This window comes from Euleptes europaea, chromosome 6, assembly GCF_029931775.1.
Source record: "Euleptes europaea isolate rEulEur1 chromosome 6, rEulEur1.hap1, whole genome shotgun sequence".
In the NCBI taxonomy this organism is placed as follows: Eukaryota; Metazoa; Chordata; class Lepidosauria; order Squamata; family Sphaerodactylidae; genus Euleptes; species Euleptes europaea.
This window is the reverse complement of record NC_079317.1, coordinates 82361660-82385119: the sequence shown is the minus strand read 5'-3', so window position 1 is coordinate 82385119 and position 23460 is coordinate 82361660. Positions and strand designations below refer to the sequence as shown.

The following is a 23460-nucleotide window of genomic DNA, read 5'->3' as shown; positions in this document are numbered from 1 at the left end:
GGCGGTCAAAGATAGGACGTTTTGGAGGACATTGATTCATAGGGTTGCCATGAGTCGGAAGCGACTTGATGGCACTTAACACAATCTATATATATTATTTATATTACTTTGCGCAGAACTGCCAGGTTTTGTGTTCAGGCTCCTTTCCACCAGTCCAACACCCTGTTCTTTTTTAATGCCCCCACTGTGGAAATGGGAGAGGGTTCAAGGTTTACCCCACGTTCCTCGACTACCCCACCTAGCTTCTCCACTGCCTGAAATCTGCCAAGTCTGTCCTCACTGAAGAAGAGTTGGTTTTTAGATGCCGACTTTCTGTACCACTTAAGGATCAAACCAGCTTGCAATCATCGTCCCGTCCCCTCCCCACAACAGACACCCTGTGAGGTAGGTGGGGCTGAGAGAGCTGTGACTAGCCCAAGGTCATCCAGCTGGCTTCAGGTGTAGGAGTGGGGAAACAAATCCAGTTCACCAGATTAGCCTCCACCGCTCATGTGGAGGAGCGGGGAATCAAACCCGGTTCTCCAGATCAAAGCCCACCGCTCCAAACCACCGCTCTTAACCACTACACCATCCTGGCTCTCCTTACTTTTAAAGGACAGCCTAAAGATGAGGCAGGTCCCCCCACAGCTTTCTGGCTCTCACAGGAGGGCAGATCTTCCCTAAGAACTGGAGTGCTGACTGGATGGTAGCTCCAGTCTCATACTTTCCTATTTTAATGCATTCCTTGTTTGCTTTAACCTCATATTTGCCTTCCTGTTCCCTGTCCCTCTGCCAAGCAATGTTTGTGTTGTTGGCTTCTGGCCAAGTAGCCAATGAGGTTCCCACCATGGTTGGAACATTGCCACCTAATGGGGTGACTAGACTGCCCTCTAATTGCTCAGCTCTGCCCCTAGTGGGAGTCAGTGGTACCACCAACACTATCAAAAAGTAACTTGGAGGTTTTTTTAAAAAAATGTACTTACAAATGAAATACAACACACTTAAGAAACATCTGAAGGAAATTCTGGTATATGGTTCATGATATTTAACTGCTCCCGCAGGAAACTATGCCTAGAGGCCTGTTCTTCACAGAATGGAAATTCACACATTTTAAATAAAAAAAGTATTTTTGTGGATTCTGAATGCCTATTGCATGATGATATTAAGTGCAGGTTTAAAAACAAACACCCCATTGTGTTAAAGGAGTTGTTTTCTTCTACATTATGAAACACATTAATCTAATAAAAGATAGCACTTGGTTTTAAATTTGCTGTAACAGCCTGCTCACATAGGTCACTGCAAATGATTACTATTATGCTGACCTATCTAGCCTGCTAGCTTTACTGCACCCTCTGGAGTACTGGGGGAGGGAGAGAGAACCCCTTGAACAGCCTCTGTATGTGTGTTGTCATTCAGATGCATGCCAGCAATGCAGCATGAACTAGTGTTTTTCTTTGATTCTGCTGATTTCCTGGGCAAGGATATTTCTCCCTTCCAATCGGATCCTTTGAAGGAAGGAGCACCGAGTGCTCCCAGCCAATCACTTCTGGAGACAAGCTTCAGAGAACTTCGCTCCCTTCTTTGTAGAGGTGGTGCCATTTCCCCCCTATAAGTACAATAGCTGGGGGCACATTGTTCAGTGGCCTGTAACACTGGAACTCTTGGTCCAATTCTTTAAACCTGAGGGTTCTTTACTGGACAGGCAGCAGTAGCTCTGCTGCAATTTTGATGTCATTTGGTTGAGAAATAGCCACACCTGCCAACCCAAAAGTCCCTCTTTCCTCACTTTGTGGAAGGAATCAAAGAACAGACCACAACAAAGGATGGCAAACACAGTTTTCAGTGAAAAGATAACTAATTTTATTGTCAGTCACTATAAGAGAAGGAAAATGAAATTAATGCAGACAGTTTTGTTGCCGGTGGCTTCTGCCATTTTCCCTCAAGAGGAATCTGTGGAAAGAACTGGGACTGCTCCAACAGACACCTATTTTTTTGGGGGGGTCTGTAAAATTGTACCCCTTGGTCCAATTTGCTTGAAATGGGGGCACTCTTTAGATTAGAGGGAAGACTATGTTCTGTGCTAGTTTGGTTCCATTATCTTTATTAAAAAGCTGCCCAAAACCCTCCAATAGATTCCCCATTGAAAGTAATGGTCCCAATAACCACTGTAACCCAAAACAATCACACAGATTTGACTTCCAAAGAAGTAATACCCTATACAAACATAAGCAATTATGGGGGGAAATTTCCCCTGAACCCTGGATATGAAAGTATAACCATTTTTTTCTTGGTGCACATCCTTGCTGAATAGTCCTTCACTTCCCATAGTTTATCTCATAGTAACACTTTGCATATATAAAGCTGTCACAGCCGGAAGGTTCTTCCCTGGCTGTGGTGGTTTCCTCTCTACAGGGAGTTTTTTTTTAACATAGGGGAACATCCAAAATGTAATCTTCCATCTGCAATGGTATAATCCACCAGACCACTTCAGCATTCTGCTGTTTCATTCTCCACATTTGTGAGCCAAGGCTGAATTTGGGTCAAATTGTTTTTAAGCTTCTATCATGCAGCCCTGACCTGGCTGGCCCAGGCTATCCTGATCTCATCAGATCTCAGAAGCTAAGCAGGGTCAGCCCTGGTTAGTATTTGGATGGGAGACCACCAAGGTTGCTGTGCAGAGGAAGGCACTGGCAAACCACCTCTGTTAGTCTCTTGCCATGAAAACCCCAAAAAGGGGTCGCCATAAGTCAGTGGTTAATTAAAACACATGTTAAGCCTGCACACATTTACAGAAATAAATAAATACATATACAAACAGTTCAAACCCCACCATGCATGTGTATAGGTTGTAAAATCTATTACCAGTTACTCAAACATCTGGTCAGATAGGTTCTAGTTGTAATACTGGTTAGTATACGTCTCTCATATACTATGTGTGCAGGTATCAACCTAGTAGAGCAGTGTGTCAAAAATTGATCATATGCCTCTGGCACATACTCAGGGCTTAACATCTAAAATGAAATGCCAAGGTTGCCTGAATAACATGGAAGGGTTCTCCTCTTATCTCAGATAAGTGGCTATAAACTGTTCTCACCCAGGAGAATGCAAATGGTCACTGCCCATACTCCAGGCCTGAACAATTAACATGAGAAACAGATCCCAGGACTGGGTATGGATGGGCAGATTATCTTCCACTGTAGAGTTCAGAAAAGTACTACAGTCCAAGTGTACTAATTTAAATTCAGAACAAAAGTACAGTGCAGCTGTATTCTTTTGTTTCTCAGGGCAACAATTTTAAGCAGCTGGATTTGCTCTCGCTATACAAACAAAATGCTTTGTTTTTCTCTCCAGAAGACTTCAACTAGAAGTGTCTCTAAACATACTATTTTTTTCCCCACATGGAAACCACAGGCATGTATCAAAAGGCTAAATTCTAGCCTTAAAATAAATTTAAGTATATTATGTCTTCAAGGTAAAACTTCTCCCTGTCCTTCCCCACCTCACAATCACAAGTTGCCTTTGAAAACTCTGGGCAGGGTCTCCCTCACACTTCTCTAGACTGAAGTCAATGTGAAGAATGAGGAAACATAAAAAAGGACACAGAATCTTTTGAAAGCCTACTTCTTAAAATTTTAAAAATTGGATTACAGCTTTGGATACTTGCTTCAACAAAAGAACAAACATTTCTTTTTAGAAGCCAAGTTAAGAAACAATTGACTGACTGTTTAAGTGGAGTGTGTTTCCATCTTTAAAAAAACAAAACGGTAAGAGGAACTGTTCACTGAACCATCACATTTACAGAAACCTCTCTTAACATTGTTAACAATTATAATAATTCATTACATTTTTTAAAAAGTTAACTGTTTCACAAGAATGGTCAATTGCTTATTTAATGAACAAGTATCAGACCAGTTGACAGTTAAAATGTCTTTTGTAGGTACAGTGTCAAATTAAGTCTGAGAAAGCCTGGGTTCAAATCCACATTCATCCCTGAGTGACCTTCGTCCGGTCTAAATTATGTATTCTCCTTCAAAGCGGCTGAAAAGTTGGTAAAGAAGGCTTCTCCCACCCTTCTCCTAAGGTACAATCTCTGATACATTTTTTAAGGAATGGGACATACTGCTGCTGGCATAGATTTGGACTATTAAAAGTGAACCATTACAGGCCCTAAAACCTACAGGCCATACCTACAAAGATATAGAAGAAGAAGAGTTGGTTTTTATATGCCGACTTTCTCTACCACTTAAGGCAGAATCAAACCGGCTTACAATCACCTTCCTTTCCCCTCCCACAACAGACACCCTGTGAGGAGGGTGGGGCTGAGAGAATGTGAATAGGCCAAGGTCACCCAGCTGGCTTTGTGTGTAGGAGTGGGGAAACAAATCCAGTTCACCAGATTAGCCTCCGCTGCTCATGTGGAGAATGGGGAATCAAACCCTGTTCTCCAGATCCGAGTCCACCGCTCCAAACCACCGCTCTTAACCACTACACCACATATTCTACATTATTATTTCATCTCTTACCTCTTGTATACCATGCAGTAAGAGACGTTATAGAGAGCGAAGGGAAAGGAAACTAAAGGCAAACATGACTGTTCCAAGAACATAAGAGCAGCCCTGCTGGATCAGACAGAATATCTGTCAAGTTCAGCATTTGTTTCCCACAGCAACCAGCCAGAAACCCCTGAGAAGCCCTCAACAAGGACAGTAAGGCAACAGTCCTCCACTGCCATTGACCACCAGCACACGGCATTCAAGAGTAGACTTCCTTTACATGGCACTTTCCACAAGACTATATCAAATTACTCCTCCACCCAGGAAAGGGGCGCACATGCTCTAAACCTTATCACATCATAGTGTTCTTCACATCAATCAGGAACAGCTCGGCCATTTCCTGTAATTACTCTGGGGATTTATTTGGGAAGGGAGCAATTCCTAAACCATTCATTTTTATTAAACATTGTTTATATCCCACTCTGCCATCTTTAATAGGTAGTTTTCATTCTGTATAAGCAGAAGGAAAACACACGCAGGAATTCTATTCAGCAATTTCCAGAACAGACATGTAATGTGCATAAGGAACAATCAGGCTGCAACACAAGGCTGCAAACCTTGTGTTAAGATGACCACAATCTGCCAACATTCACTGCTTTCAAACATTATGAATAGAGATATCTGGCGAAACTTGAACATCCTGTGTTAGTAGTATAAGATTCAGCAGCTCAGTGTTTGCTTTTGATACAGAAGTATGCAATACATCCTCAAGTGCTTCTCTGGTTCAACCTCCTTTTTTCCTCTAGTGCACTGGTTCCCAACCGGGGGTCCACGGACCCCCAGGGGTCTGCGAGAACTAAATTAAGGTCCGCGAAACAAAGTTATAAATCCATAATAAATTAATATTTTCAATTAAAAGTTCTCTATTATAAAATATATATATTCAAATATTATTCTAAGTTTAATGTTTAACTAACAGTTATGATTAAAGTTTATTTTCAAATTCTCAGAATTTTTATTTTGAACCTTGGGGTCCCTGCACTGAACAAAAAAGTCCTAGTGGTCCCTGGTCAAAAAAAAGGTTGGGAACCACTGCTCTAGTGGCTAACAGGTGGTAGGAAGAAAGAGCCTTTCATTTTCCCTGAGCCTCTGCCCCCTCTTCCTCCTTCCCCAATACTTCTCTAGCGGCTCACCCTTTTGAATGCTGCCCACAGGTTACCTGAATCATAATGCCTGACTGCATTGCCCAGAGTGCCCTCAGATGCTGCCAAAACCACATCTAAGCACTGAGGAAAGAGGGGGGGCAGGAGATGTAGAAAGGTGCTCTCTTTTTGTTCCTTAGTGGCAGACTGCCACAACTTCTGTTTCCATGTCATGAAGGTGAAGAGTGGTGGCTGGCCAAGAAAGGCCTTCCCATCTCAATTCTAAATTTGGAACCGGGGTTGAAAAAAATGAGCTATTTTACAGCTTTATTTACATATAACTTGATCTCTACAGTCATTTGTGATGTCAGCTCAGAGGTGGAGCGAGTCTCCCGTAACTAACCAAAAAACTACAAGTGGGAAGCACCCACACGGGACTTAATTTTGCAGTGAAAGTATGTGAAAATACACTCAAGAGCGGCTGCAAACCATACCCATTATCAAGATCTGTAACGTGGCTGGAAAATAAGTTCAAACTAAACCCCACCCTAATGCTACTGGCCAGAAGACACATAAGCAATTGCAGGGAAAGGAAAGTGGACCAGGAGCAGCAGCAACTGAACATACTGTCCTTTGTACAAAGCAAACACAATGGTTTGCAGATGAGGGAAAGGGCCTCTCTCTGAGGTCTGCACCTGGGTTCATGTGAGCAAACAATGAATAGTCTCTTTGTAAGACAGAGTTGCTGTTTTCACCGAGTATGCTCGCTCTCTTATTCTGTCCCATTCACATTTTTTTCCACATTGGCCCTGGATTCTGCTGCCTCTGGAGACAAAATGCTGAATTTCTGTTAGTCTTTGAAACTGCTGCAAAGTTTATATTAGCTGTGCAGTTTTTTTGATTACATCCTACAGTGGAAACTTCTCTTGTGGCCACACAGTATTAGAAAATGAGCACAAGTAGATATAAGTACATTTTTATGGAAACAGTATCCAAAAGGAGGAGACACAATTCACAAAGGCCTCCAGTAATCATACAGCATGGCTCATTATACTTACTCCAGATGGTTTGCATTATCCATTACCGTTTAAATTGATTTTAGCATATGGATTTCAATGCTAAGTGAACTGTCCTAATGTACGTATACACTTTGGATTTTCAGAAAAGTAGTGTAAAAATCTCCATGAAAAGAAATGCGTTACCTAAACCTAATACTTCATTTATATCCTGTCTTTCTCCTCAATGAGAACCAAAGAGGCTTACATTGTTCTTCTCTCCCCACTTTTATCTACACAGCAAACCTGACTGGTAAGTGAGGTTAAGGTCACCAAGAAAGCTTCCGTGGCAGAGTGGCGATTCAATCCTCCCAGATCCTAGTCCCATACTCTAACCACTACACCACACTGGCTATTCCATCAACATCCCTTACCAGGATCCTAATTAGAGTTCTCCCTCACTTTTTGTCACACTTCCATTATCTGAACCACCTGAAAAACAACCCCTCTCGGGCTAGACCTCAATCACATGTTTCAGGAAATGTTATTTAACCTGTCCTTCTATGAGAACTCTGAACTCAGCAGCTAAGAATCCCCAAGTGGGATTCCTTCCCAGCCAATGGCAGAAAGCAGACCTCTCCTCCACAATATCCAGCCCCCACCTGAAGCCCAATATGCTGGTTTGGAAGGCCAGTCTTACCTCTTCAACTGCATTCCTCAGTTTGTACTGAGTATCCTCCATCAACTCTTCCACTTCACGGAACATCTCGTTCAGGCTGACTTCATCCCTGGGAAAACTTAGGACTATCTCCTCACGCTGTGTTCTGCCTCCATCTAAGGTGGGAGCTGCATACACCATTCCTAGAAGGATGGGCAGGAACAGGAATCTGGACCAAAGCAGGAGCATTCTTAGCACTGTCTGCTGAGTCCCTGGAAGCAAAAGCCACACACAAAGGAAGGCTCTTTCAGATTATTATTTTTTAAAGCAGACACCCCTTCCTTGACTGGCATGGTCCAGAAACGCAGCTATTGAAAACCAGGGAAACTGTTGAACAATTGTAGAGTTTCAGTGTACTTAGACGCCTTCTAGCCCAATCCCTTACTCAAAGCCCCCCCCCCCATTGTTATCAGCACTAATATTTCACATTTTATTTAGCTAGGTGCCTGCCAGGATTGTACCCAACGGCTTAAAACCTAAGTGATAACTCCATACATGTAACAGTAGTAGATTTCTTACACTTCAGTGTCATCTTAACTCACACCTGCCTCAATTTGCCTGTCTATGGAAGCATACCTGCACCAAATTACATACAACTGTTGTGGCAACTTCCAACACAGATGTTACAGTTACGACAACTGCAGTGAACAAGACAGACTTCCAATTAATTAACCGTTTCCTCCACATGAATGTGGGCAAGCAGGACCCTGAAAACTGTTCACATCTGTTCACATTACTGTTCACATTACTGTTAAGATTAAATGAAATAAATAAAAAGAATTAGAAACTAAATATAAAGGGGAATGTAGAGATATTAAAAGGATAGAGGTGGGTAGGGGGGAAGCTGAAATAAAGTTAACAGCTATGAGATTGATTAGATAGGAACTGTACGTTATGTAATTATGTAATTTTTGATGAGTTTATATGAGAAAATAATTAAAAAAAAACTGTTCACATCTAGGCAATCTGCAGTCCTCATGTTAGGTGAACCAACACTGTCATTCAAAACACATTTGCTTGGAGGGGAAGACAGGACTTCATTTCTACCGGGGTTTTCAATACCAGAGTTCAATCCTGGAACGTATTAAGTAAGAAAACAGCCTGCCACTGTGTGCATCAGAAATAAAATCTCACCACGGATTTATTCCAATGAGAATTGCCAATCAGAAAACTTTCCAGTTGAGTCCTGGCATCCCCCTCTTCCACAAAATAAAACGATACAAATATCTGGAGATCAAAGGAGGATCGCTTCAAGTAAGGACAACAGCCCAAGAGGAATAGAGTCTGAAGAACAAGCTGGAGGGAAAAAAAGTGAAGCTATCGCAATCCCTCTAATAGAAACCGAAACAGATTCCTACCAAGTTAGCCTCCGGAACAGCAAAGCCCATTGTTACTGGGCGACTTCACCGAAAGACACATATTGCAACGGAGCATCATCCCAGAGCAGAAGCAACCCAGGTCTGCGCCACACCCGAGGAACCCGCAGTCAGCTGAGAGGCATCCCCTCGAAGAGATCCCACTACAAAACTGCGCCACTCGTTGCAAGGGGGGGGGCAGAGCCACTCGCCTCCCCACAGCCCCCCCCCACGTAGGGCCATTTATGCACGGGAGGCTTTGCCTAGATGCACATTTCCCCCCATCCGCATTCTCAAAACTCTGCATGGGGGGGGCTTATTTTTGGCCGTTTATGCACCGGGGGGGGGTGTCGCCTTGGACTTGCCGCCCTCGAGATGCGCATTTCTCCCTTCCGAACCCAACAACAAGCCCCCATGCAGAGGTCGGAGAATCCGGATTTGGGGGGGGGGGAAACGTGCCCCTCGAGAGCGGCGAAGCCTCCCGCGCGCAGCCGGCCCTTCTCCCCCAAGGCCCTTAACCCGCGTCTAACGGGCTCGGAGCGCCGCCAGGCTCAGCCTCCGAGCCCGCCCTGTTGGGAAGCTGAGCCTGCCGGAGCCCCAGGTGGGCCACCCTCGGCAGGAGCCTGGCGCCCCAATACCTGCTTCTCCCTGCGCGCCTCCGGCCCACGAGCCCCGAAGAAAGGGACCTCTCTGCCTTCTCCTCCCGCCTGGCTGGCTGGCGCGCAAGCAAAGGATGCTCCGCCGGCTCCTGCGCGGACGGAGCTCCTTCCCTGCGCTTGCAGCCCAGCCCAAGCAGACGGCAGCCGCAGCTCCCGATTGGCTGGATGCGCTGCGGGAGCTTAGGGGAGAGAGGCGGGGCCAGGTGATGGGGTGGGGTAAGGTAAGGTGTATGTACATAGTTGGGGGGTAAGCAAGGGAGACGAGGAGCTTGAGTTCTGCACGAAGGAGCCTAAACCCTGCTCACCCCATTGGTCAAGCAAACGGACCCTGTTGGCTCTAAGCCAGTGGTTCCCAACCTTTTTTTGACCAGGGACCGCTAGGACTTTTTTGTTCGGTGCAGGGACCCCAAGGTTCAAAATAAAAATTCCGAGGATTTGAAAATAAACTTGAATCGTAACTGTTAGTTAAACATTAAGCTTAGAATAATATTTGAATGTGTGTATTTATAATAGAGAACTTTTAATTGAAAATATTGATTTATTCCTTTCCTTTCCTTCCTTTTATCCCTTAGAAGCTCCTTGATCAATTGATCTTGAGCAGCATATATCTAGTGTTGGAGGGATATAAGGACTGAAACAAATCTTGCCACTGACAATGTAGCCTTGGGGTCCCTATCACTTAGTAAAAAAAGGCATTATGTCAGTCACAGAGGCATTGGATTTGTATATTAAAAGGGGGGAAATATAGTGCGATTGAAGATCCTCGTAAAAGCGGCATTCCAAAAGGACATGGGCTAGTGAGTCAATAGAGCCAGAAGAGCAAGGGCAGATTCTGTCAGAGTATGGTATATTCAGAAATCTGCCCTGCATTACCATAGAAGGGTTAGCATTCAATCTAGCCAAGCAAAAAGCTCTACAGAGACGAGGAGTTGTTAGATAATATGTATAGGCAGGCAGACCACGTGGAGGGGGTATTCCGAAGAATTGGGATGAACAGACACGACGAGCACGAAAAGTAGTGCTGTTATAATCGAGCTCTTTAATGCGCTTTTTAATTTTGGCAAAAGCTTCAGTTTTCCCAAGATCTGATAACATATCCTGCGAGAAGCCCAACAACGCCAGTTTCTCATCTAAGATTTTTTGCCATGAGGATTTTAAAGGGTCATGCTTCAGAGTAGCTAGGAACCCCTCAGTGCTAAAGCACAGTTTAAGGTGTAGTTTAAAGGCAGCCAACCACGCCCTAGCTTCAAGTGACATTTGGCCAAACTCGGAACGAAGAGTAACGCCAGCAACACATCGAGGGGCATTTAGAAGTTTTCGTAAGAACTGAAGCAGTGGACGATCTATAGATTCATTGATGACTGTAATCCAGATGGTAACACCAAAGAGGATAATTGGGGTAATTTTCAGGTTAAAAACCTGAATAGCCCCTGGAATATATTTGCCACCTTTGGTGTGAAAAAAATTGACAATAGCACCAACCCCAGGTTTAATTTTGTTGGACACTGCTTTTTGATGGGCATTCCAATTTAGGTTACGGGAAAAAAGAATGCCAAGGTAAACAAACTCCTTGACTTGGTCAACCTCAAAGCCATCTAATACCCAGCGAAAAAGAGGCAATTTTCTCCTCTTAGTGAAGATCATAATCTTAGATTTATGATGGTTTATTTTAAGACCTTCCCTAGAGCGGTACTCAGAAAAAGTTTGCAAAGATCTTTTCAAACCAATTCTTGTGCGGGACAGGAGAACTGCACCGTCAGCATAGAGTAGAATCGGGGTGGGATGACTTGCAAGCTTTGGGGGGTGGCAAAACTCTGAGAAATTGGTTGCCATATCATTCAGGTATAGGTTAAACAAGAGAGGAGCAAGGAGGCAACCTTGTCTAACTCTCTTGACCAGTTCAAAGGGTTCGGTTAGTTCTCCTTGGTTGCCACAACGAACCTGAGCTGTGAGGTCAGTATGAAATTGCTGAATAAGCCATAGTAACCTCCTATCCATAGTAGAATGTGATAGTTTCAACCATAGCCTCTCCCTCGGGATGGTATCAAAAGCTCCCTTAAGATCCATAAAACCCGCATAAAGGGTGCCATTTCTGGGGGAGGAATATTTCTCTGCTAGATGGGAGAGCACTAAACAGTGATCCGTGACAGACCAACCCCTTCTAAAGCCAATCTGTTCCCAGCCAAGGATGTCATTACTCTCAACCCAGTCCAACAGCCTCTTTAATAAGTAGGAGGAATACAATTTGCCTAAGCAAGACAAAAGGCTGATTGGACGATAACAGCTTGGGTCAGAGCGCTGACCCTTTTTAAAGATTGGGACGATAATAGTATGTCTCCAAGATTTTGGAATAGCTCCTGAGGCATTAATTTGTGTGAATACAGGAGCAAGAATGTTGGCCCACCAATCACTATTGACTTTAAAAAGTTCGTAGGGAATTAGATCGGGACCTGGGGCTTTACCTGAGTGTAGGCGATCAATGAGCGGTTTAATTTCCTTAGGAGACACATCTGGCCAGGAATTCAACAAAACAGAAGGTGCTACAGGTATAAGACCCTGGTTTTCCACAGAGTAGGAGAAGAGGCTCTTGAAGTAAGCTACCCAGACCGAAGACGGGATACATGCGGGGACTCTGGCATAGCCATTGCTTAAAGAATTCACAGTCTGCCAGAAAGTTGAATTATCATTGTTGTTTATAGCTGTAATCAAGCTCCTCCAATTTTTATATAGGGCCTCTTTTTTCCTCCAGTTTACCAAGTCCTTGTAGTTCTTTTTAATAGTTAACAATTCCTTCAATACTGAAATAGTATTGTTCCTTCTGAATTCTCTATGTTTCCTGGTTATTGCTCGTTTGAGTAGTCTACACTCGTGGTTAAACCAAGAATTTCGTTTGTATAAAGCGTGAAAGCTTGAGGTGATTTCTTTAGTAAATAAAGGTTTAAATAAATCAATTAATCTGAAAAAAACATTTAAGACAGTAGCTGCAGACTCTTGCTCAAGGAGGGCAGCTTTCAACGAAGTCACCTCCAAAAGCTGCATTTTACCACGCACCAAGGAGTCAAGCTCAGGGTTCCAGTAAACACGAGCTAGGGCTTTTTGGGATTGGTGCAATATTTGATGGTAGGACGGTAATAAGTGTGGAACACATAATTGGTTGATTGAAAGAGAGATAGGGAGATGGTCACTGCCCATGTAATTGCAGACTTCCATATTACTGATTAGAGGTAAGAGATGTAATGAAACCAGAAAATAATCGATAACACTGGCTCCATTTTGGTTAAAAAAAGTGAAATCTCCATTAGGGTCGATCTGCGATCGCCCATTGACCATTATTAGGTTCCTCTGAATAGCGAATTGGGCCAGGCTTAAGCCGGAAGAATTGATTACCGAGTCCCTGGAAGTTCTAGTATACCATAGGGAGCTCAGGAAAGATTCATCAAAATTCCCTATAAGATTTTGGAAGAGAGTATTATCATCTGGCCCTATTCGTGCGCTAAAATCACCAGCCATAAGAACTGGAGTAGTTGGGTGGTTATTTTTGATGTCATCAAATAGTTCTCCCAGACGGGCCCAGTTTTGTGCAGTATTACTTGATCTACCAGGAGGGATATAAACAGAAAATAAAATAAGTGAAGAAAAAGTCAGGTTTACTTTAATTGCTAGCACCAGCTCTTCAGCCAAAAGAAGGTCAATTGAGCTTATGCTTAAAGAAGTGGAGATAAAGCATGCTAGTCCTGCACGAGGGTGGCCCACAGAGCCTTTGATTGCTTTTTGGGTAAAAGAGGTAAAGCCTGGGAGAAAGATCTCATTTGTGGCCCAAGTTTCCTGAACAAGGATGATATCAAAGGTCGAAAGAAATGACTGTAAATCAGGATCAGTAAGTTTAGCTGACCATCCAGCAACATTCCAGCTAAGAAATTTGCAGCAAGATGAGAGTCAGTCCTTATCAGGGAGATCTGTAGGGGACATCTCCCTAAGCAAGTTAGAATTTGCTGTAGGAGGACACACTATTATGGTTGGTTCCAGAGGAACCGGGGCATTGATATTGATTTATTATGGGTTTATATTGATTTATTATGGGTTTATAACTTTGTTTCGCGGACCTTAATTAAGTTATCGCGGACCCCTGGGGGTCCATGGACCCCTGGTTGGGAACCAGTGCTCTAAGCCAACATATGCCATTGGCCACCTGGAGGTTATGTCCCCCTAACACGGACCAAGGGGGGAGTGGCCGCAGGCGGCCAAGGGGGCATATAAACAGGGGTTGCTCATGGTGTTAACCAGGTCTGTGCTGAAATCAAATAAAGCTGTGTTGGTTCTTGTGGGTTATCCGGGCTGTGTGGCCATGGTCTTGGGATTTTCTTTCCTGATGTTTCGCCAGCAGCTGTGGCAGGCATCTGCAGAGGAGTAACACTCAGCGTTACTCCTCTGCAGATGCCGGCCACAGCTGCGGACGAAACGTCAGGAAAGAAAATACCAAGACCACGGCCACACAGCCCGGATAACCCACAAGAACCGATGAACTCTGACCGTGAAAGCCTTCGACAATATTTTAAAGCTGTGTTGTTGAACTCCGTCTCTGATCTCGTGAATCCTTCCCACGCGGACTTAACAGCGTGGGGGGGAAGAAACAACTAGGTGTCGCGATTTGACCTGCCCTGAGGTCACGTGATCCGGTGGCGGCTGGGACCACGCTTTCCCCAGTGAAAGCAAAGCGCCGCTTGCGCGGGAGGTGGGATGGCGGGAACTGGTGGCACCGCCCAAAAGGGCCTTGCTCTGTATCCAAGAAGGTCAACGCTTTGACCGTTTTGCTCAGAAATAAGGCCCGTTAAGTGCGGGGGTGCTTGCAGATTCACCTCGGCAAAAGTAGCTAGGTATATAGAGTATATTTTGAGTCTGGCTCAACCAGTGCTGTTCATCATAAGAACATAAGAAAGGCCCTGCTGGATCAGACCAAGGCCTATCAAGTCCAGCAGTCTGTTCACACAGTGGCCAACCAGGTGCCTTTAGGAAGCCACAAACAAGATGACTGCAGCAGCACCATCCTGCCTGTGTTCCACCACACCCAAAATAATAGGCATGCTCCTCTGATACTAGAGAGAATAGGTATGCAGCATGACTAGTATCCATTTTAACTAATAGCCATGAATAGCCCCCTCCTCCATGAACATGTCCACTCCCCTCTTAAAGCCTTCCAAGTTGGCAGCCATCACCACATCCTGGGGCAGGGAGTTCCACAATTTAACTATGTGTTGTGTGAAAAAATACTTCCTTTTGTCTGTTTTGAATCTGTCACCCTCCAGCTTCAACAGATGACCTCGTGTTCTAGTATTATGGGAGAGGGAGAAAAACGTCTCCCTGTCCACTCTCTCTAAACCATGCATAATTTTCTAGACCTCTTTCATGTCTCCCTTTAGCTGCCTTCTTTCCAAGCTAAACAGCCTTAAGCGTCCTAACCGCTCCCCATAGGACAGTTGCTCTAGTCTCCTAATCATTTTGGTTGTTCTTTTCTGCACCTTCTCAAGCTCTGTAATATCCTTTTTTAGGTGTGGTGACCAGAACTGTACACAGTATCCCAAGTGTGGTCTCACCATAGATTTGTACAAGGGCAGTATGATATCAGCAGTTTTATTCTCTATTCCTCGTCTAATTATGGCCAGCATGGAATTTGCCTTTTTTACAGCAGCCGCACATCATCCTTACTCAGACTGAAGGATCTGAAAGGGACTAACAGTGTATTCCTAAGGAGAGTTACTCCGGTCTAAGCCCATTCATTACAAGAAAAAGAAGAAGAGTTGATTTTTATGATTTTATATGACTTTCTCTGCCACTTAAGGGAGAATCAAACCGGCCTACAATCACCTTCCCCTCCCCACAACAGACACCCTGTGAGGTAAATGGGACTGAGAGAGTGTGACTAGCCCAAGGTCACCCAACTAGCTGCATGTAGAGAAGTGGGGAAACAAATCCAGTTCACCAGATTAGCCTCCAATGCTCATGTGGAGGAGTGGGGAATCAAACCCGGTTCTCCAGATCAGAGTTCACCATTCCAAACCACTGCTCTTAAACACTACACCGCGCTGGGTTCCACGGGTGTGGCGCAGACCTGGGTTTCTTCTGCTCTGGAAGGATGTTCCATTGCAATATGTATCTTTTAGTGAAGTCACCCAGTAGCATTGGGCCTTGCTTTGTAACCAAGAAGGTCAACGCTTTGACCTCTTTACTCAGAAATAAGTCCAGTTAAGCGTGGGGGTGCTTGCAGATTCACCTCTGGCAAAGGTAGCTAGGTGTAAGAGTATATTTGAGTCTGGCACAACCAGACTGTTCATCCTTACTCAGACTGAAGGATTTGAAAGGGACTAACATAGTGCGTTCCTAAGGAGAGTTACTCCAGTCTAAGCCTGTTCATTTCAGTGGGCTTAGGCTGGAGTAACTCTCCTTAGGAATGCACTGTTAGTGTGCATGGGGTTGCATATTGAAATTTGGGCTTGGGCTGAATTAGTAGGGTTGCCGTTGCCGACTCTAGTTTAAGAAATTCCTGGAGATTTGGGGGTGTTGCCTGGGATGGAGTTTTGGAAGGGTGCCAACTGGGGGTGTGTTGTGATGTGGTGCTCTAGACTGAGGCTGTTCTTCAAAGATGCCATTTCTTGCAGGAGTTGCCGACCTCTGGGTGGTGGCTGGAGATCTCCTGCTATTACTACTGATCTCCAGGCAACAGAGATGATTTCACCTGGAGAAAATGGCTGCTTTGGAAGGTGGACTCTATGGCATTATACCCCATTAAAGTACCTTCCCCCAAAACCCCAACCTCCTCATGCTCCACCTCAAAATCTCCAGAGATTTCCCAATCCAGAGCTGGCAACCCTATTTGGAAAGCAGTTGTAATTTGGGGAGAACTTGAGGCTATCCTTTGAGATTGGTAGCTTTAGCTGAATGCAGGGACGGATTTCACTGTAAATTAGTTCTAGAATCTCTGTATAATGTTGAGGATTGAGTCTGGAACTTGTGAAGATCTAATACAATTCCTCTGAGCATGCACAGCATAACTGCTGGATAACTAGGGTTAGTGATTTTAGACAGGTTCATTAATTATTGGTAATAGCACTGTTTTTTTATTTGGTAGAGGAGTAGGTTGGTGGTACCTTTATCTTTTTCTGGCATGGGCCCCGTATTCTGGCCACCAGAAGTTTCAGTCCTCCACCTTTTCTGACGAGAAAAGAAAGTCTTTCAATGCATGGTGGACCCTCACATCCTTCTATGATAAAGAGCATCACTGGTAATAAACTAAGGCACAGAGCCTGCACTTGCAAATAATGGTATACAGTGGGTAAAAACCATACATATACTACATAGAAGCCTGTGAACTGAATTGCTACTCGGATTTCAGTTTAGGTAGCCAGATTTGAATTTACAAGAAGGGGCCAAAATAACTGTACAGAACTGTCAGAAAGGCTGTCAGAAGAACTCCTCAGAATATATAACAACTTGCATATTGAAAAATTTCACAATATATCTAAGATGATCAAAAGGTTGAGCCAGCGTAGTATAGTGGTTAAGAGTGGTGGTTTGGAGCGGTGGACTCTGATCTGGAGAACCGGGTTTGATTTCCCCACTCCACATGAGTGGCAGAGACTAATCTGGTGAACTAGATTTGTTTCTCCACTCCTACACATGAAGCCAGCTGGGTGACCTTGGGCAAGTCACGCTCTCTCAGCCTCACCTACCTCACAGGGTGTCTGTTGCGGGGAGGGGAAGGGAAGGTGATTGTAAACTGGTTTGATTTTTCCTTAAGTGGTAGAGAAACTCAGCATATAAAAACCAACTCTTCTTCTTTATTTTTCCAGTGTCAGAATCCAAATACTGCTTAGCTGACTACGCTGACTATACCTTTTCTAATAAAATAGAGAATGTAATGCAGACTGGCTTACACCCTGGAAGTGTGCTTCACACATTAGACTGCAGCAAATGTATTTGCCACAGCTATACATGTGGCAGAGGCCCACTGCCAATCCAGCTCTTTCACAGTTCTGGCCTGATTGCTGCTTTTCAGCTGACTCCTGTGCATCTTCACACATGGTCAAAAACAACCACTTGCATGCATACATTTTAGGGGTACCTGTAAAATATTTTGCATATATGCATAGAAAAAGTAATATGCTGAGTTAATTTTTAAAATGTATCTTTTAAGGCTGAAAAATGCACAAATGGATTTTAAAGATTTTTCAAGAGAGCTAGAGAACTTGGAGACGAATAAATCATCACGCAAGCAGATAAACTATTTAAGAACAATAGACTGCTCATTGGTTTAAGAGATGGACAAGAGAACTTCAGGAGACTACATATCAGTACAAGCCAAACATTAATTACTAAAAATAAGGGAGGCTGTGTTCCTTTTGCCAGACTACAATGAAATCAGCACTGTTCGAAGGGAAAATTCCATAGTTAATTACATTTTACCATACAAATCCATCTTGCCAATTAGCATCTATACAGCAAAGACTGGCTAATTCTAGTCCAGTTAAGTGTTTTTTGGAGTCACCATTATGAATAGACAAATATTCCTGTTAAGTAAACATTAATCCCCATTGAACACAGAGGGACGTATTTGCATGGGGCCAGACCAAAAATGTGCAGAAATGGAATAGAATTACAGCCAAAGTCAGACTTGCTTCCTCATCTTGGCCAAAATCTATTGATTTCAATGGGTCTTAGTTCCAAATAATTATATTTAGGTTTATTCCTAAGATTGGTAGATTCTTTTTTGTGGGAGGATTTTTTGCCCATTTGGAAGATATTTTGCACTAACTGAATCAGATCTTTCTTTACATACTACTGACATTTACAGCTTTTTCCAATTCAGATGAAATAATATCAAATCATAGTGGTGTTACCATGGAATGTGACTGAAGAACAAGATATGAAGTGTCATAAATACCATGTAGCTATATCCATGTCCCATCTAATATGTGCACAAAGCATCTGTTGTGTGTGTTAAGTGCCATCAAGTCGCTTCCGACTTATGGTGACCCTATGAATGAAAGTCCTCCAAAATTCCTATCTTTGACAGCCCTGCTCAGATCCTGCAAATTTAAGGCTGTGGCTTCCTTTATTGAGTCAATCCATTTCTTGTTGGGTCTTCCTCTTTTCCTGCTGCCCTCAACTTTTCCTAGCATGACCGTCTTTTCCAGTGACTCTTGTCGTCTCATGGCGTGACCAAAATACGATAGCTGCAGTTTAGTCATTTTAGCTTCTAGGGTCAGTTCAGGCTTGATTTGATCTATAACCCAATGATTTGTTTTTGGGGGGCGGTCTAGGGTATCCGTAACACTCTCCTCCAACACCACATTTCAAAGGAATCTATTTTCTTCCTATCAGCTTTCTTCACTGTCCAGCTTTCACACCCATACATAGTAATAGGGAATATGATGGCATGAATTAATCTAGTCTTGGTGGCCAGTGACACATCCTTACACTTCAAAATCTTTTCTAGCTCCTTCATGGCTGCCCTTCCTAGTCTCAACCACCTTCTGATTTCTTGGCTGCAGTCTCCCTTTTGGTTGATGGTGGAGCCAAGGAATAGAAAGTTTTGGACAATTTCAATTTCCTCATTGTCAATTGTCAAAATCTTTTCTAGCTCCTTCATGGCTGCCCTTCCCAGCATCTGTTAGGTGCTCGGAAAAATTGATGTTCCAGTTAAGAACATAAGAAGAGGCCAGCTGGATCAGACCAGTGGTCCATCTAGTCTAGCATTTTGTCGCATGCGGTGACCAACATGTTCCCCTGGAGGTCCAGCAACAAAGCATAAGAGGCCGAGGCCTTCCCCTGAAGTTGAACTGGAAGAATTGCATTCTCTTACTATTAACAGAACCATAGCTTTCTGTAAGATTTCCTGAACTTTCATGGCTTAGCACTTAAAAAAACAAAAACAAAACAGCATTTTGGTGTGTGTTTTTGGTGGGCATAAAAGCCAAATGTGGAGACAGGGTAGTGAGTCACCTATTATGTACCGCAAGAACTATGCAGCTAACTGCAAGGAAATATTAAACCCCTGAATCATTTTCTGTCTGCCAGACCATGGAAATCTGCCATTTCAAGTTCAGACATAAGAAAGCATTTCTCTCTAGATGTAAATTTGGGGTATGGAGAAATTTGGCACTGGCTGGTCTTCAGCCATCAAAAGTGTTATAAAAGTCCATTTTTATAGTTTTAACTAATTGTATCATTTTAGTGTAAAAAAAGCCCATGCAGACTAAACTGTAAGTAAGACGTTCCAACTGATTATTATTATGATCAATCTCTGAGGCATATTTTGGTGCAAAGAGTACTATACATTAATTATTTCTTCATCTTCATGACCAGGGGAACTCATGCATGCTACACCTATACAGTTCCACAGAAGGTATGCTTTTATCTGCAAGCTTTCCTGGCATGAAATGTGTGGATAATTTTGACACTATGGCTGATGTGTATTCTTTCTATATGTCCATTTAAGTGTGTGGTTAAGAAGAAGAAGAGTTGGTTTTTATATGCCAACTTTCTCTACCACTTAAGGGAGACTCAAACTGGCTTACAATCACCTTCCCTTCCCCTCCCCACAACAGACACCCTGTGAGGTAGGTGGGGCTGAGAGAGCTCCAACAGAACTGTAACTTGCCCAGCTGACTTCATGTGTAGGAGTGGGGAAACAAATCCAGTTCACTAGATTAGTGTCTGCGTCTCATGTGGAGGAGTGGGGAATCAAACCCAGTTCTCCAGATCAGAGTCTACCGCTCCAAACCACCGCTCTTAACCACTACACCAAGCTGGCTGGTTAGAAGAATAGTCAGTAGCGTTTGACGGGTTCTATTTCTGCCTCCGTTTGTTTTGCTGCTGTTCAAAAGATGAAGTTTGTCTTATTGCCTTTTCTCCTTGGTGGGATTCAAGCACCCTCTTTCTCACATGATCCCCCCTTCAGTGATCTACAGGTGGGATGACAGACCTTCTGTAAATTGTCTATGGTGCATTCTCTTGTTGCTGTTCTACAGAGCAACCCTAAGCATATCTACTCAGAGTCTGACACAGGTCTTTTTAGAAAAGAGCAAGAGTCCAGTAGCACCTTAAAGACTAACAAAATTTCCGGCTGGATATGAGCTTTCGTGAGCCAAAGCTCACTTCTTCAGATATAGCTAGAATGTGTGACAGGTTGTTTTAGTGGCTTTTACTCCCAGGAAAGAATTCTTTTTTTAATTATTATTTCAATTCATAGGATTCTTAGGATTGCACTGCAAGTGTCTGTTTTTGCCTTGCCTTACAAAAAGCTCTTCTTGATGCATTCTCTACTGGGACCCGAACCCTTGCCTAGCAGTCTGCTCTGCCAGTTGAGGTATCTGAGTGATGTGGTTGGAGTTTCCATGCTTTCTTCCCACCTATCAAAAGGAGAGGTGTTTGCAGGGTGGGATTGAAAGCCCCAATAACAGAGCTCTCAGGGTAGTATTGGTTATAGGGCTTTCCATAGTCCTCCCTGTGCCAGTATATATTGTGTTTCCTTTGTGCCTTCTCTTCCTGTGTTGTGTGTGTTTGGAAAGGGATATCAGGGAGGCATGCTGGCAGCGTGGTGTAGTGGTTAAGAATGGTGGTTTGGAGCGGTGGACTCTGATCTGGAGAACCGGGTTTGATTCTCCACTCCTCCGCATGAGCAGCAGAGGCTAATCTGGTGAACTGGATGTGTTCCCTCACTCCTACACGTGAAGCCAGCTGGGTGACCTTGGGCTAGTCACACTCTCTCAGCCTCACCTGCCTCACAGGGTGTCTGTTGTGGGGAGGGGAAGGGAAGGTGATTGTAAGCCAGTTTGAGTCTTCCCTAAGTGGTAGAGAAAGTCGACATATATAAACCAACTCTTCATCCTCATCATCATGTTTTGGCATTGCCATGTGACATGACATTTCTGGGATGCTGCTCTGTTATAGGTGAGTGCATTCATCATCTCTGTGGACTCCAGTGTAGTTGCTATGCTCCACTTTCCTTGCAGTTGGGTCTCTTTTGGCGTTCAGTTTCAGTACTTAGAGAGCATAAGAGTTGGTGAAGGACCAGCAGGCCAGGCCTTGAACTAAGCTGTAAATGTCACAGTGAGAAACATAAAAATCCAACCACTCTGAGGTTACCATTAGTGAGAAATTAGGGTAAAAGAAAAAAATAAGCCATCAGAGTTCATTTCTACACTGGGGGTTAACCCAGGCCTCTCTTGTCACTTAAGTCTAACCATTGTAACCACTATACCATACTGAGGAGGCAACCTTAGCCTGCTCATGAAATTCCAGAGGCATCTGGCTGGCTGCTACTGAGAACAGTTCTCTGTGTTTCATAGCCCTTGGAAACTCTTACATTAGTCTACGTCTACAATCATGTACATTTACTAGGTGGTCTCATTTTTTAAAAAACTAGCATGGGAATCTCTTTTCCATGAATGCATTCCATTGCGGTGCTGTGACATTTAAAGACCTGGTAGCTGATGTAACTGCAAAATTCCTGCTTGAGATCGACGGGAATAGATTTGGTGTGGCTGATCTTTCCCATACAACTGTATGGGACTTTAAGTGGGAAAGTGACTCCCACACCACTGCTTCAACTTGTTCAAAGAGAGCCTTGGTAGTTCTAACTAAATATGCTTAAGCATACTGCTTAAAGCTCAGTTGGTACTGGCACTCAGAACCGGTTTTTTTATGATGTGTTGCCATCACATGTGGATCAAGAGGGGAATCAAGTTCCAAATTAAGAAACCGTTGCTTCTCTAGCCCCAATAACAAGTTTGCATTTATGATTGCATGAACTGAACAGATGTCGGTACTAATAACACGAAATTGTGTACACATTGTACTGTAACCCAAATAATCAATATATATCTGAACAACCTAAGCAGAGACAGGTGAAGATTTGTGGGTGCCTGACTCAGAGCATGGAAGAAATGGTAAAATAGAAGACTAACCTAAATAATGTCACACATATAGAAGGGCAAGCCCTGCTCAGCAAAACCCAGCATGGCTTCTGTAATCTTTTAGAGTTTTTTTTGAAAGTGTCAATAAGCATGTGGACAGGAATGAGCCTGTGGACATTGTGTATTTTGATTTCCAAAAGACTTTTGGCTTTGTCAAAAGTCTGCTAAGCAAACTTCATAGTCATGGGATAAAAGGATTTTAAGAGCTGGCTGAAAAATAGGAAGCAGAGAGTAGGAATAAATGGCCAGTTCTCACAATGGAAGGATGTGAGCAGTGGGTTCCCTCAGGGATCTGTGCTTTTCATCCTGTTCTTCAATGACCTGGAGTTGGGGGTGAACAGTGAGGTAGCCAAGTTGCAGATGCAAGTTTGCTCTTGTTTGTGGGCTTCCTAGAGGCACCTGGTTGGCCACTGTGTGATCCTACATGGCTTTTTTATGTTCTAATGTACAGTCTTTATGGCTCCTCCCCCCAATCTGTCACCTGAAGTATATTGTTTCACCTGCCTAATTTGGCCAGGAACCCAAAACATAGATAGTATACAAAAATTATATGGGTAGCAATGGAATTATGAAAAGGTATATATTTAAACAAAAAAATCCCACCCAATGTGTCAGTGGACAATTGTCCACATGCATAAAATGGTTCAGGTTATGATAGATCCAATATTTTATTTTCCTTATAAACCATTTTCCCTGTGGCTAAGAAATAGCTATTGTCAATTTGGTAAGTTTGTTAGCAGATCCAAAAAGAAGGAAATAAATTGAACTACTGGATGGAGAAACATACTCACAAAGCCTTTGTTTCCTTTTAGTACATTGTGGAAGAATGTGAATGTGAATGGCAGCACTACTTCTAAATCCATCCTTAATTTCCATAGATTACCACCATCTAAACAGGTAAGAAATATGTCCGTCAATCAATGTCACTGACATCAGTGTCAGAAAGCGATTCGTTTGGTCAGCCAAGGCTTGTCTGACAACAGCTATGTTAATCTCTTTTCACTGTAGTCAGTGGAAGGTTGGCTATGCCAAGCAGCTCATTTCTTTTCTGCGGTATCTTGGAAGTCAAAAATAGAAACGAACATTGTTTACAGATTACACTGTAGTCCAGAACAGACATCTCCAAAATGAAGACCTAATAGGGCAAT

The 23460-nt window shown here is 43.4% G+C and overlaps 1 protein-coding gene across 1 annotated transcript in view; it reads right to left on the bottom strand.

Moving 5' to 3' along the window:
• The window catches only part of DKK3 (dickkopf WNT signaling pathway inhibitor 3), a 48822-nt gene extending 25708 nt beyond the window's left edge, over positions 1–23114 (bottom strand). The window contains exons 1-2 of the mRNA XM_056851309.1: positions 23104–23114; positions 7310–7539 (exon numbers count right to left, since the gene is read on the bottom strand). Coding sequence (XP_056707287.1) covers positions 7310–7516 — 207 coding nt within the window. The 5' untranslated portion in view covers positions 7517–7539; positions 23104–23114. The remainder of the gene's footprint in view (positions 1–7309; positions 7540–23103) is intronic.
• Between the last annotated feature and the right edge of the window lie 346 nt (positions 23115–23460).